The sequence below is a fragment of the Manacus vitellinus genome, unplaced genomic scaffold (assembly GCF_001715985.3).
Source record: "Manacus vitellinus isolate BGI_N305 unplaced genomic scaffold, ASM171598v3 scaffold_1_pilon, whole genome shotgun sequence".
NCBI classification, from domain to species: Eukaryota; Metazoa; Chordata; class Aves; order Passeriformes; family Pipridae; genus Manacus; species Manacus vitellinus.
Window position 1 is genome coordinate 42,555,150 of NW_021939396.1, and position 18,288 is coordinate 42,573,437.

The window sequence follows — 18,288 nt, forward strand, 5'->3', positions numbered from 1 at the left end:
TCATCAACATAACATTAACAGTTTGTCTTCAAATATGAAATGAAGACAGATGGTGAAAGTAATTCTGAGTATTGCTTTGGTCCTTTAAAAAATAACCAGACTAAACTCAAAAGTTAAACATCAAAGGATGAAAAAGAAAATATCTACTACTACAGGAATAATTGCTTCAGACAAGAAGAGAAAATGAAGAAGCATCTTTTAGAGAAAAAACAAAAGGCATTTTACATCTTCACTAAAGTGGGAAATATGCCAAGTAAGACTGAAGAATTGCAAACATATGTTTTCAAAATGAAATGTGACTTGTTAATTTAGACCTTATCTAAATCAAGAAGACAAGCGGGATAGCTATATTCGTTCCAATACACTGTAGTGTCAAAAAAGACAATAGAATCCAATCTGTTTGAGCTCAGATGCAAGAAATTAAATGAAGAATTTAAGGCGGGTAATAAATCTGGCAAAATGAAAAGATAAAGCATGTTTTAAAATGAAGCAAAACCCAAGAAATATAGAAGGAAAATCAGAACATGCAGCAAACAGTACCTTCTAAGTGCATTCAAATTCTTGGAATAACAATTAAAAATCTTCTTTCTCATAGATCTTTCATAGAAGTCCTGATCCCAAGTATGTCAGAATACAATGCAAACAGTAAACATTTATAAAGTACCAGAAAAGGCACATAGGCCTTTTTACCTTGGGGTAAAAAAAACCCCAAAACAAAATAGAAAAACATATATGGATTGTATCTATGGAACTTGTTTAAAAAAAGATGACTGGAGATTATGAGAAAGTAAAACATTATTAAATTATCCAAGAATGTTCATATGCTGGGGAAGGTACAGCAAAAGGGATGTAAGCAGTCAGGGTCTATTTGGCTAACTTTTAATAAAAATGAATGACATACACCTTTGAGCCTGAAGAGCAGAAGGTGAGAGGAAGTTACATGGAAGCATCTAAAATTAGTTAGTCATTTTTGATGAGTGTCATAAATGAAAATCCTGCAGTCAATCCCTTTTCTCTAGGCATTAGAAAACACTACCCTTCTATGCAAAAAAATGGCTGCATGCCCTTGTCATGAGAACAAGCTAAAGGAAATTTGAGTTTAAATAATTCAAAGACAAGGAATAGTAATTTTCTGAAATAATTAGGAAAAAAGGGTCAGCTTCTTTTTCCCTTTTTTATTTAAGCAAAATAAATATAATGGAAAAGGGAGAAAGAGGAGGGGAGAACGGCAAGGGGAGAGGCAGAGAGAGGGTGAGAGCAAGGGTGAAGAGATATTGGTGCAGAAGCACAGATGGATCATGTCTTGATCTTTCTTTTGCTGCACCTGCATCCAATATCCTGTTTCAAGTCCTTGGCTGTCTTCAGATTCAGAACATTAAGAAATCTAATGCCAGTGCAGTCCTACAGTGGCAACACTGGAGGCACTGCAGACCAATTCATATCACTTAATTATTAGCACTTTGTTAGGGCAGAATAGTTGAAACACTACACACTGCAGCACTGCAATGAACCCTTAATACCTACATAACTTGAAGCATGTCAGTCCCTTGTGTCCATATAATTTACCATTTATGTCCACATATTAGTTAAACTCTCGCAACATAGCTCCTAGAACAGTCTTTTAAAAAGGCACTTATGTAAGTACTTTCCCACTGGAACAAAGGTGTTTTATCAGTTCTCTTGTTAAAGTGCTAATAATTCTGTCAAACATAAAGGAAACTTGCATTGCATTCAAGGTCCTCTTTTTTTTTTTAAGCACTAACAGCTGTGCACCGTACTTTATAAAACTAAGAGGGAAGGAGAGGGGAACAAAAGCTTTACTAGTTTGCATCGGAAGAACAACTTTGACTGCAGGGCCCCTCACACATCAGAAGGACTTATGGAAAAGGATGCTGCAGAGATGGCTGTGGCTCTTGTATTTTTTAGCTTTCAGTGGGCACAGCACCATTGCTATGTCCTACTAGATGTTCCAACTGACTTGAGCCTCGCTACAGACAAAAGTAAATGCAATAGTTCTGCTAACACCTCGGCAAAATTTGTTTGTAAAGGTGAGACATGCCTTAAGTGTGACAACAGCTTGTAACTAGGGCTTCAGAAATCAAACATGAACTTCCACAACGTGGATGCGGCATGGTGGAAAACACTGATTCACACTTCTGAAATACAGTGACCAAATACAAAAACATGACACTTAATCAAAAATGTAAAGCTTCCTATTCACATATGTAGACATAGTGATACTGAGGGGGACCTCTAGGGATTACTGCAAACAAGCAAACAAGAATTCCATTACCACATCAATCAGAGCAGCCAGATTGCAATGCAATTGCTGTGAGCCTTCCTTACTGGACTGCCTAGGGAAGCTAAAAGAATATTCGTGTAGGTAAAGACAACTAGAATTTTGAAGTAAAATCATTTCAGCTTTCAACTCATGTAAAGTGAAACTGATATTTGTCGTTAATGCATGACTGTGAAATGTGCACATACACCATCCACACAGCTGTGTTAGGAAAAAAGGTATTAACTTGCTGCACAAGGACAACAGGGCCAGCTGGGGGTAGTAAACCTGTCTGAACACCCTTGGCTAGCTCAGCTCAAGAATCAGAGCCCCAGAGTCTTATTGAAAAGGCAGTTTAAATGCTTTGGAATTTTGTCATCTAGTCTATAAGATACCTGCATTAAAACTACCTTAATAAAGCTGTGGAAACAAAGCACATTACCATGACACCATGCTGTCCACATTAACCAGCAAAACCAAAGGAAAAAAATGTCAGTTAAAGGGAGAAATGTGACATAAAATGATCTTCAGTTACTGCACACACAGGGGTGCCAATTTAACAGCTTTTTAAATATGCTTAGGTGCAGAAGACATATGTTGCATTTAACCTTCAACTGCAAATGTTCTCCTCTGAACTAATTGCTTTTGTCATAACCTTAAAACTATTTCAGTGTAAAACTCAAACATTTACAGGAACATAATAATAAATATTTGAAAGCTACTGATGATAGAGAATTGAAAAGGACACAGCTAAAAGGTTGTAGCATTAGCAAAAAAGGCAGCTAAGTAAGATAAGGTAACCATTAGCTACCGCTACACAATAATTCCATGGATAGAAACATAAAATAAACCTGGGAGCACATAATACACACAGCATTTATTTCTGCAGTTGGTCCTTTTATAAAGGAAATTATGGTAAAGACCAATGGCAAATATAATCCTCAAGCACTGATGAAGTTAATAAAGCACACAGGAAGATGGTTACACTGCTACGGGAAAGGAACCGTGAAAATCAAGCTTCGCTTACTCTCTTTTAATATAAAACTAATATACAGTGAGATACTAAATACTAAATGTTCAGAATGTCAGATACCAGACCTCTCTCCTTGTCTTTTACAAACACAAGAATATTTTGTATTATTCATTACCCGCTCTCCACTGTAGAATTCAAACTGATGTGCTTAGGAGTATGAGTAATTCGTGCACATCGAAAACAATGGTTACCTTTTGCCATCATTGCTCAAATGGTAGGAACGATATTAAGCTGATTCATACTACATGAAAGCAAAGAGGTTTTGAAGTGGAATTCTGTAGATAACCTCCCCAAAATTACTTCTTACTATTTTAAACAGAACAGAGTATATCACTAACTGACATCACCCTGTACCTTTTTTCAATGCAAGGTGAGAGGGAATCTTTGCAAAGTGACAGAATTAAACTGGGAGTGCAAGCACCAACCTAAATTGAACAGGCAAGATGGAAACACAGAACCTGCACCAACCTTAAAATAAAAGGATGCTGTGATGTTATTCTCTATTGCATGGCAATACTGGCACCGAACCAAAAGAGAGTAATTATTTTGGGATTCATCGATTTAGAAATTAAAAGAAAGAGATTAAGGTGGTGTTTGACCCATTTTAGAATCCTTTGATTTGTACATCACACTTTTCTTTTTAGTAGACTTACTACAAACTTAAAATATTCACAGATGCTTATGCAATACTACATGGCTTAAGTAATTCCTTAATAATATTGAAGTTTATAATTTAAGTAACTAACTTGACTATCTATAAACTGTAGATAAAATATTGCTAAATTTCTTTCATTAAACAAGTAAAGCTAGGACAAAATGTAAGTATTACTAGAATTTCCTCTAGTGTTTTAAATGCTCTTCCTGAATAGGTTTGGTCAGATAAAATGGCACTGCCACCTAACACACATGTCCGAGGAGGCTTTGAAGTTTTTGTAGGAAGAAATTCCCATCCTATGTGAAAGGGCAGGGAAGGTACAAATCACAAGAGGCTCAGAAGATCCCAGTATTACCAGAATAGAAAATATAGAACAGGGAGTTAAATTCTCAAAGATCAGAAATTGTGTTAAGCATTTGTAGAGTCCGGAAAGACACATTTTTTTCACAGCATTCAGGAAAGAACATTTTCTTTAGCTCTCTAAGGATTAGTAAAATAATTTCAGCTTTCTGCTACTATTCAGATGGGGCAGTACTTCTCTTCCTGGAAGCTTACTAGATGCGTGTTTTTCCCTTCCTTTTGCCCATATCCCAGTGATAATAGCAGGAATGTGACTTCCCAGTAGCACCAACAAGGAAAGCTGGTGTAGACACGATATTGCCATTCCTCTTCAGCAACCCGTTGTACAGACCTGTTACTTCATCCTTGCACAATATTAATTAATTGTTTAATTAATATTTAAAGAGGCATTGATATTGTATATCAATCTAGATACAGAGACAAACTTCCTGCTTTGAAGATGAGTATTTGCTGAGATGTGGTCAAGAAGGCTTCTGTTACATGTAACTATCGCTTGCTTTATGTATCAATGTTAGAAGCAGGTATTCTTTGATGAAAATTCCATTGTTCTTTAGGTGTAGAATGTTCTAATTAGAGCAGAAAAATACTTTGCTGGAACTTGTGACAACTGAAATCTTTTGTGAAGAGACTTTGCTTTCCATGTAGTTTCTATACCTGCACTTTTTCTATATTTACAGTTCAGTCACCTCGGTCTCCTGTGGGATCACCCAACAGGCTTCTGTATCAGCTGAGCTTCAAGGTTTTTGAGTCTTTGAGTCCATACAGATCAAAAAAGCTGAAAATCTGGATGTTCAGATTTCAGTCATGAGGTTCCCAGTATGTAGTGATGCAAGATTTTGGACTAGTCTGCTAAACAGACAAGTCTAGGACATTCCTGCTTCTCAGGTGCTGAGCTTTTCTCTCTGGTGACCAGTGACAGTACCCAACAGAACAGCATGAAGCTGTGTCAGGGAAGGTTTAGGTTGGATATTAGGGAAAGATTCTTCACCCAGAGGGTGGCTGGACTTTGGCAGAGGCTCCCCAGGGAAGTGGTCACAGCACCAAGCCATCCAGAGATCAAGAAGTGTTTGGACCTCAGGTACATGGTGTGATTCTTGGGACTGTCCTGTGCCTGGACTTGATCCTTGTGGGTCCCTTCCAATGCAGGATGTTCTATGATTCTATGATTTGAACAATGTTTACATACTAATTCAATCTGAATCCAAATGAAAACAAATAAAATCCTTGATAAAATGTATCTACCATAACTGCCAACTTTCTCCAATTTCTTTTACAGGCATTTTCTTACACACAAGCCTCATTGCTACTCAAATAGAATATAAACTAATATACAAGCTGAAATCAATTTCCATTGTGAATAATGAATGAATTTATGTTTTCCCAAGGAAAAAAAAAAAGACAATGATCATGCACTTCCTCTTTGTCAAAAAAATGACAGCACCAACATGAGCAGAGTTGTTCTCAACTTCTTCCATTCTGGGACATCTTTTCTAAGGCTTTTTGTTCCATGGACTCCAATGGCTCCCTGATAGCAACTACAAAACTTGAAAACAAAAGAAAGACCAGAAAACACATCCCAGTAAGCCCCTAACTTGGTCCTAAACTTTTTCTGAACACATTAGACTCATCAGGGTTGAGACAGAAGTCATTTATTTATAATAAACACTTCCACACAAAAAAATAGAAAACCTCAACTCCCTTAACTAATGGTTTCTAAAAATGCTTATTCAAACTGACACATGCATGACAAGTTTCGGCTCAGTACTATTTAAGGAGGAGGAGTTATACTGCCCAGAAAAATGGTGTTTATGACAGAAACGACAAAGAATCATTCATCATAGGGTTTTTCTATGTGGAGCAGTAATAAAGCCTAAATGAGACTGCACTTCATTAGTAATTTATTTCACAGATCACTATATATACACAAATAGCATAACTCTATTACATTTTTATAGTGCCATTTATTACAGTACTTCACATACTATATCCACATGACAACACAGAAATGCAGCCTTCTCTGGGGAAGACAACAGCAGCCAACTGCAGAGCAGCACACAGGGAGGAAACACTTTAGAGCCAGAGGAGCAGAAATAAGAATTCTCAGACAAAACAAGAAAAGGACAAGAAAAACCAATGAAACTGAAGATTTGCCCAGAGATGGGCAGCTAACTCAAAGAATAGTTTTGCACTGCTTTTGCTTGCCTACTGTTGATTTAGACAGTAGAAATAAAAGAGAAAAACTGAATACCCTTGCCTTGTCCAGTCAGAGTGACCAACAGCAGAGACTCCCACCAGAGTTCCCAGGCTAGAATACCCTCTCCTTCTCATTTTATTCCTGAGCCAAGGGCATATTCTCAGATATTAAGAGATGCATTTCTTTCTCTAATAAGACTTCTGCAAAGTGAGAGTTCAGGGCTATTCCACTCTCCACCAGAAAACAATTTTCAAACTATCACTCTTAGAGGCAAAACATTTCCATTAAATTTCCAGAGATGAATGCTGACTTCTGCCTTCCAAATGCACGTGAAAACATGGTATGCTACATAAACCAAAAGAATGCTCTGAGGAGATGACAGACAGGAGGACATCTGAAAATGTCTTATCACAACTGCTTTTTATGATTAGTTTGCTTGCAAAGTAACAGTGTCCAATTATGTAGTGTTGGGCCTCTGCAATAACATATTATATGCATTCTGTGAACGCTTTCTAAAATAAAAGTTAAAAAGAAATGCATTGCTTTTAACTAGTGAGGAATGTTTAAACTCAAATATTCTCTTGATTTCCTTGCCAAAAACCTCTGCTGTAAGAACACTGATAAGAAGGTAAGGGGCTTGTGAGTTCTAGAGTCTCTATTTTTAAAAAATAAACTTTAAAGTAAAAACTGTACTTGAAATGTAATTTTGGATCATTGGGATTTTTGATGGGTGGAGAGAAAACATGATTTTACCTAGTAATTATTATTTTTTTTTAATCTCTTCTGATGAATTAACTAGAAAAAGAAGAAAAAAACAAAAACTATCAGGAAAATATTTCCTGGGCACTACGTTAAAATCTGTTTCACAGCAGAGAAAAAAGTTCTCTTAAAATTTGTTAATACTGATTTTGACTGCACTGTGGGAGCTTGAGAATAAATACATTTACATTTACATCGTTTCTCCTATGGCTCTGGTTTTAATGTTCCCGCTCAAACATTCTGTTATTAAGTGCACAACTACAGCCCAGATCATACAGTATCTAATTTGATAAGAGGCTGAGTAAATGTACATCAATACAATTTTTCTTCCTCTTTTGGTCTCATACTGCACTGCTTTCACCTGCATTGGTGGTAGGCTAACTACTAACAGTTTAAGAATGAAACCTGCAATACTGAAATGAAATACTGAATTAAGATGCAGGTTTTAATTAGTCATTTAAGTGACCCGCATTCTCTGTTATTACATAAAAAGAGGGATAGTGACCATCTGCTAAAAATATAATTCTCTATTTGGGTAAGTTAATGAGTCTGAATTAAGTACATGAGTATTTCCCACTGAAACTGGTAAGTGTTTAAATCCCTAAGTGAGGCAAGTGAGTAAATAAAATGGTTTTGTGCTCTCTTTGCTATTTTAACTACTACACATGCTGGAAAGTCTTTTTTTCTTGCTCTAAGAAACCCTGCAATGTGACCCACAAATGCAGGAAGGACAAACATTGTAGGAAATATCATGAAATTGAAATTTTATTTCCAGCCTGTTAATTCTCCAAATCATTTTCCTCAACAGAACTGATTAATGACCTGTATGAACCAACAGCCATAAGCTCTGGAGAAGAAATTCCTTACAAAAGGTGTGAATCAATGGATTCAGTGCATTGGGGTTGAGAGAGCATACACACACCTGCATAAAAGGTGAGGAGGATGAGAAGAAGCTAAAAGAACTAATACAGATCTGGACATTATTGACAGAGTGCCAAGGAAGATAACAGGTGAAAAGAGACTCAACGTAAATAAAGTCTTGAAAATGAAAAGTTTATCTTCAACACCATACGTAGAAAAGCTAATTAAGAGATCTGGCAAGTTGGAAAATCTGCTGGCCAGTTTCCATTTAGGCAAATCAGGGAGTTGCAGAGTTTTCAGGAAGAAAAGAAGCAGGAGCTGGTTGATGCTTAAAGATAAACTTTACAGTCATTCCACATCTAACAGTTTTACCTAAGAGAGTATGGAAACTTTCTCCTTATTCTTTCCTGGAACAATTCCTAGTCAATCAAATCAGCCTATAAAAACACACCATAAAAAAGTCTCATTAAAGAAAGAAATATTGCATGATGCTACTTACCTGCCTGTCTACTTCTGGAAGCAAAAGCAGGAGGTATTGTTGAAAATGCTGAGGTAAAGAAGCAAAGGTGTGTTTATTTATTAAAGCCCTCAGGTTAGTGTTCACTAGAATAGATCCCGGTGTTTCTATGTCAATATCCTCAGCTTTGGTCCATTTCAAATGTCCTGGAGTAAATAAACAGAAAAAACTTTAAACATAAATAAAGGAAGAGAGCAAGAACAAGTTTTTAGCTTTTATTGTATAATATAGTAAGCTCCAGAGAAACGGTACTCTGAGAAGGGTAACACAACCTTTTCTAGGTGTCTTAACAGTTTCTTTTATATTCCCTGGATTTCTCTATGGGTCTTATATGATCCATGTTTCAGTTAGCATCACAGTTGACATATTCATACTTTCAGCTCAAGAGACCAACTCAACAGTAGAAAACACTCCTGTCACGTCATCAACAATAATTATAAGCATCTATTTTCAAGCAAAAGGCTGCCTGACAAGGTTGATGTGAATCAATCATTATGGACAGCTTCTCTTTTGCCATGCTCCACATCTGCAGTGTCCCATAGCACCTGCTAAAAACTACCTGTATGAATAGACAGTAATCAAAGAGATTAGAATATTTAATGTGTTAAATCAGAGTCTGAAAACATGCATTTTTCAGAATTTTCACAAGAAATGATGATCTAAAATGATCAACACACAGAAGGCAGTGGAAATTATGAGAGGTTTCGAAAATGGTCTGTGAGGAACAGTACAAACCCAGGAATAAGATAAAGACTCAGTAGAAGAAAGGTGAAATACATATATACCTGATGCACAGGGTTACAGAATAATGTCTTACTGTACACAGTGGATAGCAAAAGCAATGAGATTAAACTCTTGCACACTAAGAAATATATCTGTTAAGATACTGGGAAAAGAAAGCATTTAACCACCAAGGAAAAGGAGACACTCGATTAGATAAGCAGGGAGACAATACAGTCTCCATCAGTGGAAATCGTTAAGAATATGTCAGACAAATACCCGTCAGAAATGACAGGTGTATATCTGATTTTGCCCTGTAACTGGAGATCTGATTTTGTTATTATTTCTAGGTTAATATTTAGAAGATGCTTTTTAAAGCTTCTTAAAGAGCAACTACTGCTACTTGCTTCAAGGTGTCTGTGTGTACATATATATAGCCACATTGCTACAATCCTTTTTATTCCTTTCAGTCTTAACATATTACGATACTCAATGAGGCAAAGGAAAAAGTGGAGTCCAAGTGGCTGGAAAAACTCAAAAGCTTCTACCCCTCCCACGAAACCCCTTCAGGTTTTGGTCTGTTGTACTTTCCAATATTTCAAAGATGCAACAAAACAGGTCTTAACTAGAAAATACACAAACCCCAGCAGAATCTCTTAAAAAACAAGTGAAAGACTATTCTACTATGAGCAATGATGGCACTTGGCATTAACACAGGACCTCTCAACAAAGATTACAACTGACATGTTAGTGAAGAATAGATGTTTTACAAATGGGGGAATTTGGGCACACTGATTATTAGTAATGTCTCAAATGCTACAAGCTACTTAACAGTAACATTATTAATAAGAATGCAAGTATGTGTTAGATTTCTTTGAAGACCTATGGTGGTCTCTTTCCTGAAAGGCTGTATCACCACCCACAAAATGTACAAATGAAAGAAAATGCAGATTTGTAAATTCTAAAAGCTCCTTTTCAGTCACAGCCTCCCACAAACATTCTTGCAATTTCCTTTATTTTTTCAGCAGACAATACTAACTGAATGAGATCAGGCACTGTGTACCCAGCACAGGATAACCTTTTCCAACATGTATTTACAACATACAGTATTTCAGTACAGCAGAGACTCCATTACAAATGAGTGCCCTGTTACACAGAACAATTGTATGGAAGAAGTGCTCATTTTCATGAATGCACCACAATAAACTGTCCTCACCATCTGTTCCACCCACTAAATATATATGCAAAAAGAACACAAGCGTAACACAAGTAGTATGATGTATCCAATTTTATTGCCTGTATGTATATTCTATTCTTTAATAAATACAAAATACATATCTCCATCTTCTAAGTGACTCCAAATTAGAGCAACATTTTCACCAGCTAATGCTTCATATCCTATGGAAAGACATACACATAGAGATAATCCAAGCTAAAACAAGTTATATGGCTGCAAAGTCAGTAGCATCTTTGAGTGGCAGGTATTTTAACAGCATGAAATGCCCAAGCCAGAAAGTGAAAACTAACTCTATTTGCCTGGGTCACACATTTCCTTATTTATTTGACCTGCTACCACTTACAGACTATTGTGGAGGTTTTATCAACTTGCAGAAGAAATACGTGTATTATTTCTAGGCCAGTAGCAAACTGTGGATGCCCAGCATAGTCATATTTTAAAAAAAAAGACCTCAAAATCTGTTCAGAACAACAAGAACAAATTCTCTCTCCTGCACCCTTCCTATGGCTAATTTAGCAGGTCTCAAGTTTGTAATCAGATTTAGTGAAGTGTTTGGGAGGAGCATGGAAGTATGCCACTACTTCAGCACTAATCATAACTCTGAGAGGAGTTTATGACAAAACACATGCCAACGATTTTTATGTTGTTTTCCACAGAGAAAGACACTTTGAATCCTTATATAGCTGCTATTAGAGTTCAGGGGTATCACTGTCCAGATCAGAAATAGAATCTGTAAGATGAGAAACTCAGGCTTGCAGTCTTAAAAAAAAAAAAGAGAGATTAGTCTCCAAAACAGAGAATTAACTATGAAGAGATGGGATCACCATGGTTCTAAATCAAAGTATAAAAATGAAAACAGGAAAAGGACAGAAATCACATATTTGGCAGAATCTGTTAACCAAAAGGGGAAAAAACTCATCATATTTAATCAGAGCTCACATGTAGTGAATGTTGGGCAGATCAGTGAATATCTGGAACTGAATTGTGCACTATACAGGATGCTGCACCTATTCTCAAAGATGCTTAACAGCTGTTCTTTTAGCATCTCAAGAAATATCATGTCATAAGAGATATATTTCAGCAGGTACAAGAACAGTGACCCTTAAAACTTTACAAAACGCCCTGCATTCCATGTGTGGTGTCCCAAAATGCCAACGGATTTTTTTTCTGAAATCCATAAAAAACCTAATTAATTCACTCTACATTTGATATCATAAGGCAACAATTGAGGTAATATCTGGAGATGGGGAGGAAGGACTTGAAATTATGTATCTCAGTCTTAAATGTCGAGGAAAGTTACAGGAAATCATCTAAAGTTAAACATAACTTTGCATAGCAAAAGCTGTAATACTGAAGGAGTATTGTCAGTTTTGAATAATGCCATTGGGTCAACATAAAGAATTAGCTATCTATATGGAACTGGTTAATAACCTGCAGAAAGATCATGTATGAAACCAAAGTGCACTTTCATGGGAGGCTGTGATACAATACGGCTTATGGGAAACAGTTTGCCAGTAACTGGCAATAACATATTTAAAAACTCACCTATGGTATTTTGGAAGTAAAATAAGTACCTTGGATTTTACAGGATGATTATATATAAAAATAGGACTAGACTCGATGATTAATGAAGAAGAACAATCTTATCACCACAAAGAGAGGCATAAGATAACTTTTAGGATGATATAATCACTACAAAGAACTTGTTTGCTAACTTTTCCAACATGGCCACATTGCAAATACTTCTCTAAATGATTCAGCAGTCTGCTGAATGCAAAAAGGACTTTGAAAAGATAAAGAAACAGTTATGTCATTATTCAACTTGACTTCAGCCAAGACAAGAGTCTTAGTGAATGCTACATTTTATGCTCCCTAGGGAACTTTTCCAATTAAATTTCATGCAGAGCAGGAAAATCTGCCTATCACATGGAGTTGCAAATTTACTCTTAGCATCTCTTCAGAGAAAATTCTTTGTTAATTACAGAACACCATCCATGAATCTTGCTAAAAAACCACTGAAAGTAAAACCAGAAACTCTATCTACAGTTTTCTGAAGAGATGTAGCTTCAAAATAATTACAGATCCAACTGAAGAAATAAATCATCCAAAGAAGGAGAATCAACCAAAAATTATATGCTAAATCTCTATATGACATGAAATAATGCAAATGAAAGAAGAGAAGGTTAACTTCTAATAGGGTAAGCATGTTAGCCAATATGCTATTATCTTTGGGAATAAATGCATAATAGATGGCAAGCAAATTTACCATGAAGAAAGAATATCTGCTGCACCCCGCCCCTATCTCCCACAAAATCCTTACATGGCAATCAGAACCTAATTGCTAAATCACCTCTCTGCCTGCAGTTGCTTAGGTCTGTCAGACTTTAAAAAGCAACTACAGAAAATCATTCTGGAAGTAAAAAAAAAGACCATGGACTTTCCGGGTAGCCAGAAAGATGTCTTCTTGAGAGAGGGTAAGCTGCTGAGTTTGAAAAAGGGACAGATAAACCAGAAAAATAAATATTTTAAAGAGAACACAGAGTTTAGAAAAATATCAGTATTACAAGTAAGATATTTATTTTACTCCTACTCACCTAAACCAGATTTTTTTAACCTCTTTAAGTGCTGGCTTGTTTGTTTTCCAGTTGGAGACTTTTGCCCATGTTTCATCTCTTTATCAGAACCATCTGCTTCACCATTTTTAGATTCAGATCCTTAGAAAAAATAAAATCCCTCAAACATGATGCTTTTGCACTTTTACCAACATCCCCCCAGAACCCCCCACACCGTAAACAAAACAGAAATAGGATTAAAAAAAATTGACAGCTACTTGCTGAAAGGCAATATAACTTTCTGGTAACAATATGATTCCTTATCATCAGAGGAAATGGAAGTAAAAGCTCAATAAATCAATTAAGTGCTGAAAACCTAAGTTTACTGAACACTGCAGTCAATAAAAATGTTCACTGATCTAATAAAAATAACATAGTTCTATAATGCCCAAGAGGTACCCTTAAGAATATTTTAACCTCAAGTTATGGGGCAGCAAAGCAATCTAAAGCTGAAAAAACATAATTTCTTTGTGAAGAAACATTTATAGAAGGGATATGCTTGGAAATACAATTGTCAGTTTGTGTTAAACATAGACACAGAAATCTCTTAAAATGAAGCAACTTAACCACCAGAGCTAAAGGTCAAGGTTATGCTGCAGTGATAAGCATAGTATCAGAACAAGAAAAGCTAACAAAAGGATTCGAGTATTGCAATGCAGAATTGAGACACAAATTCACATTCACAGAGAAGCTTGCCTTTTTTCCCCCCCTCCTCCCCTTTTTATGGCATTGAATACCAGCATGTGGTCCTCCATTAGAGCTCCAGAGCCAAACAAAATGTTACTTTGCATTCCTTTAAAGCTGTTGCTATTACCAATTGTCATTTTACTGTGTGCCTTCAGTTCTTTATTAAAGAAAAATCTTCATCCTCAAGACATCAGATTTGATAAGGAAATAAAGACATTAAACAAAGCCACCCAGTGGAAATATTATTTCAGCAATTCCAAATTCTGTATGCTACACAGCTGATTCAGAGGAAGGCTCTGTGACTAGAGTTGATCTTGCAAACGGTCCTTTAGCTATTTACCTGAAGGTGAATCCGACTGCTCATCAGACACCTTTAATGGTGTCAAAACAACACGAGGAACAGTCTTGTTTACCATCATTGAGACTCCATTTCTTCTTTTCTGCTGCTGTCTTAAAGCCTACAAAAATGATAACAAAACATAGAACTGTAACAAAAAAATAATGCTTATAAGTAAATTACACAAGACATTTCTCTACCATTAAACTGAATCCCTTAAAATAAGCATAATTTACATAGCTACTGACTTGCCAGACTTCATACTTGTCCTCTTTATGTCATTTTCCTTTAAAATATAAAATCAGGCTTTTTTTCCTTTTTTTATAAAGAGAAAGAAGATGCACCTTAGAACATTTTCCAACCCAGTTTTCACAACAAAGAAGCACATAACTGTTTGCTCTACCTTAACAGCACAATGTGATAACCCATGGAATCTGAAACTAAGACTTCCAAAAAAAAAAAGTAAACCCAAAATGCTTCAAAACCAGAATAAAAATATATATGTCTGCACATCTCTCGCAGGTGCATCCTCTCCAGTATACTGCTCAGTCAATCAAGTTAACACGGAGTGTCATCAGTATGTACAGCATGTAAGGACTACAGTATTGATGCACTCACTCAGCCGTGAGTAGTGCTGCACAAAATCACTGAACATGGCAGGAATCATTTATTTTCGTGAAGGGAATCAGTCCTAATCTTGGAAACCTTGCAGCATTTGGCTTCTGTCTGTTTGACTTTGGGCATTAACCTTCAGAACACGAACATGATGGTGTTCTGGCAAATCTGGGGAAAAATGATACACGAATAAATCTCTAAAAATGGGAGTGCTTTGTGTTTCATAAATGTATTGAATACAGGGTTGATAATGTAAGACAAAATATTTAAAGATTAGAAATAGCAAATAGCCATCAGACTATTTTACATGGAAAATGATATCTCATTCAAAAGATCTTAAAACACACAAATATGAATACCTGCCAATTAATACAACTGCAAGCATTAAAATTCTGGAATTAATCAGAATGGGCTGGGCTTAATATAGATCTCTCCTATTCTCCTGTCTATTTTTCTCCAATCTTACTGTGTACTCTCTTTTTACAATTGTGATTTGTGTTATGATCTTGAGGGTGATTTATTAGAGTAATACTATATGAACAAGGAACATATTTAATATGAATTATCCCTATAGGTTTATGAGCATGTATGACTGATGCCTTACAAGATTTAAGTCTGTAACTTTAATGAATCTGTAATATCTTTCCAAAATGTTCACATAGTTAAATAATAGAAAAAAACCCCAACAACCTAAAAAGAAAGAAATCGATATTGGTCTATTCCTCTAAATAACACACTATACAATACAAAATACACCAAGCCACACAGAAGCTATTTCATCGATTAACCCCTTTTATAGTACTTCTTAAAAGACACATAAGCACTGTGCAATAAAAAGCAAATTAGAACACTTGAAAGCAAACAAAGAGAAGAAGCTGGTCAGATCTGCGCTGAACCAAAGAAACAAACAGCCCGTACATAAAGAACAGCCCGTACTTCAAACATTTTTAAAATAGAAAATTCATATTGGTCTTGAGCAAGCATAGCCAGACTTACAGACAGAAAATTCTAAAATGTTAACATTTCTGAAAAATTCCCCACATTTCCAAAAATGACCCTCAGTGCAGTCCTGTCAAACCAGGTGATTCTTAATTAACAGTAAAACCACTGAGACAGTAGCAAACAGTTCACTAAAAATTAACTGAAAAGAAAGGCAATGTCTGCACTAACCACACACCAATATAACCACAACCCATACTTCATATCATTGTGCCCCACAGCCTTATTTGCCCGATGAAAAGCAAAGCAAAGAAATATCTGTCCTCAGTGTCATCCTCCCTAGGCAAATGGTTAGAGCCCAAATGATGCTCCATATTCTCCACCAGCCTCCTTCTGACATTCTAAGGCAATTTCCACCTCTACCAAGGGTCCATAGCCTTGTTGCCAGCATCCATAAGAAAATATTATTTTAATGATTTATACAGCCACTGTGACAAAGGCAGATTTTTTTTGTAAAGCCTCACAGTTGATTTTCAATGCTTTAGACTGAACTCTCATAGAGGAGAGAAAGTAAACAACAGTGTATCCTCCACCAGTGACAGGCAGCCAGCATTTGTACACCTCAGGTGACACACGTACTGCTGGAGTGAGGGGAGTGGTACCCAGTCTTTGTCAGGTGCACCACTTACCTTCTTTTGTGTTACAGGAAGGCCCCTTGTGGACCTTAAGCACACATTTCTGCAACTCATCTGGCATTTTAAAGCCACCCCATGCTCACAGAGCACTAATGCAAGACACTCCCTGGACAGTCAGAGCCATAAAACCAGGGAACACAGTTGGAAGCAGACAAACGTAGCTACCAGAACTATTTACTTTGAGGCATAGCCCACTTCCCAAGCTACAGGCTAAGCTCCTCAGTACATGAGGGTCAAGCACAAACCTTAAAGACACCATTTCCCTTGGACACACATTTGTTTTTCAGGGTTTCTTTTCCCCTAACGTCAATTGTTTCACTGCCAGTCCCCCATCTCCTCCAGTTTCAAAACGCAAGGAACCCATTAGCACACTAGGCCCATAGTTAAGTATGTAAATCAGTCTCTATGGGATGGCTCAAGCTGACAGTAAAGCTATATATACCTAAAAGACAGGCTGTAGAATGAAAAAAAAAACCACAACAAACCACGTGGACACTAAAATGCAAGTAAAACTTCTAATACAAAGTGTCAATGAATTATCCTGTGTACTGAGATTAGAAAAATAATCTTCCCTATGCCTATCTTTTCATTTGTCAAAGGAATGATATGAGGCATGAGAGGAGGGTACAAAAATAGCAAGTAAATAATCTAACATATGATTTGCAGGGCTGAGATTCTGTGCAGACATTCTGTTTAGTGGGACATATCATGCCCAGCTAATCACAATTTTGTGTTAAATTCTCCTTTGAATGTGAAGCTGCAGGGTCTGAAATTTTGGATACACAAGTCTTTGCAAGACAACACTAGAAGCAACCCAGCAGCAGAAGAAACTGCTGACTGACACCTAGTTACAAGGAAAGTCAAACACCAGAAGGAGTTAAGTATAAACCGAGGACACTCTCTGTACAGTCTCTACTGAGGACAAATATATAACTTCTCTACACTTAGCCTGAGGGATATTAATTTTAGGATACAAGACAACTGTAGGATAAGACAAGAATCTTGTATCCCAAGATTGATTCTACTTAGCTGGGAAGTCAATGAGATTACTCCAAGTAAAACATGCACCAAACGCTTTGCTATATTAAGCTTTTAGTGCACCAAGCTAATTTAGTGCGTTCCTAGTCACCATGATAAAATAAATCTCTAGTTCTGGCTCTTCTGGTGATGGGAATAAGCACAAAGTAAATGAGTCAAATTTGTAACTAGCACTAAAGAACATGAGAAATGTTGTAACTTATTCCAAAAAACCCCAAAACCAAGTTCCAGATTTCACTGTAGATACGAAAACAGTAACTAACACAAACTACACTGGCTTCTTTTACCAACATGCCTTTTGCATCTCATCCATATTAGAGATACAACCTCCTAGCTGGCCTTCCTACAGAACTGCAAGAAACAGCCAATCATATTAACAAATGGTAAGGTGTCATTTTCTCCATGGAAATTTAGAGAAAAACACATATAGTGCATATGATAGTTTACTTAAAAGTATATTTTTCTTTAATGAGACTCTATATTTACCTTTCAAATGCATTCAATCACTTTGTGCTAAATTCTTGAGTTAAAAAAGTGCAAGTTGTAAATACCTAGAACTGATCACCGTTGAAGTAAAACATTACTACCACCCTAACTGTACAGTAAAAAAATTAAAAAAGATAAAAAAATGAAAGTTCATGTGATATACAAATCAAAACATTAAAAGTTCTCTTAACAGTACCACCAAAATACAATACTTACATCCAAGCCTTTCACAAGCAGATTTGCAAAGGACATCTGTGAATCTCTT

The 18,288-nt window shown here is 36.4% G+C and overlaps 1 protein-coding gene across 4 annotated transcripts in view; it reads right to left on the reverse strand.

Moving 5' to 3' along the window:
* The window catches only part of ASXL3 (ASXL transcriptional regulator 3), a 103,741-nt gene that overhangs the window by 35,015 nt on the left and 50,438 nt on the right, over positions 1-18,288 (reverse strand). For all 4 annotated transcript variants that reach the window (XM_018080567.2, XM_018080587.2, XM_018080575.2 and 1 more), the window contains 3 exons: positions 14,254-14,371; positions 13,209-13,328; positions 8,640-8,803 (listed from right to left, as the gene is read on the reverse strand). In XM_018080567.2, the coding sequence (XP_017936056.1) occupies positions 8,640-8,803; positions 13,209-13,328; positions 14,254-14,371 (402 nt within the window). The remainder of the gene's footprint in view (positions 1-8,639; positions 8,804-13,208; positions 13,329-14,253; positions 14,372-18,288) is intronic.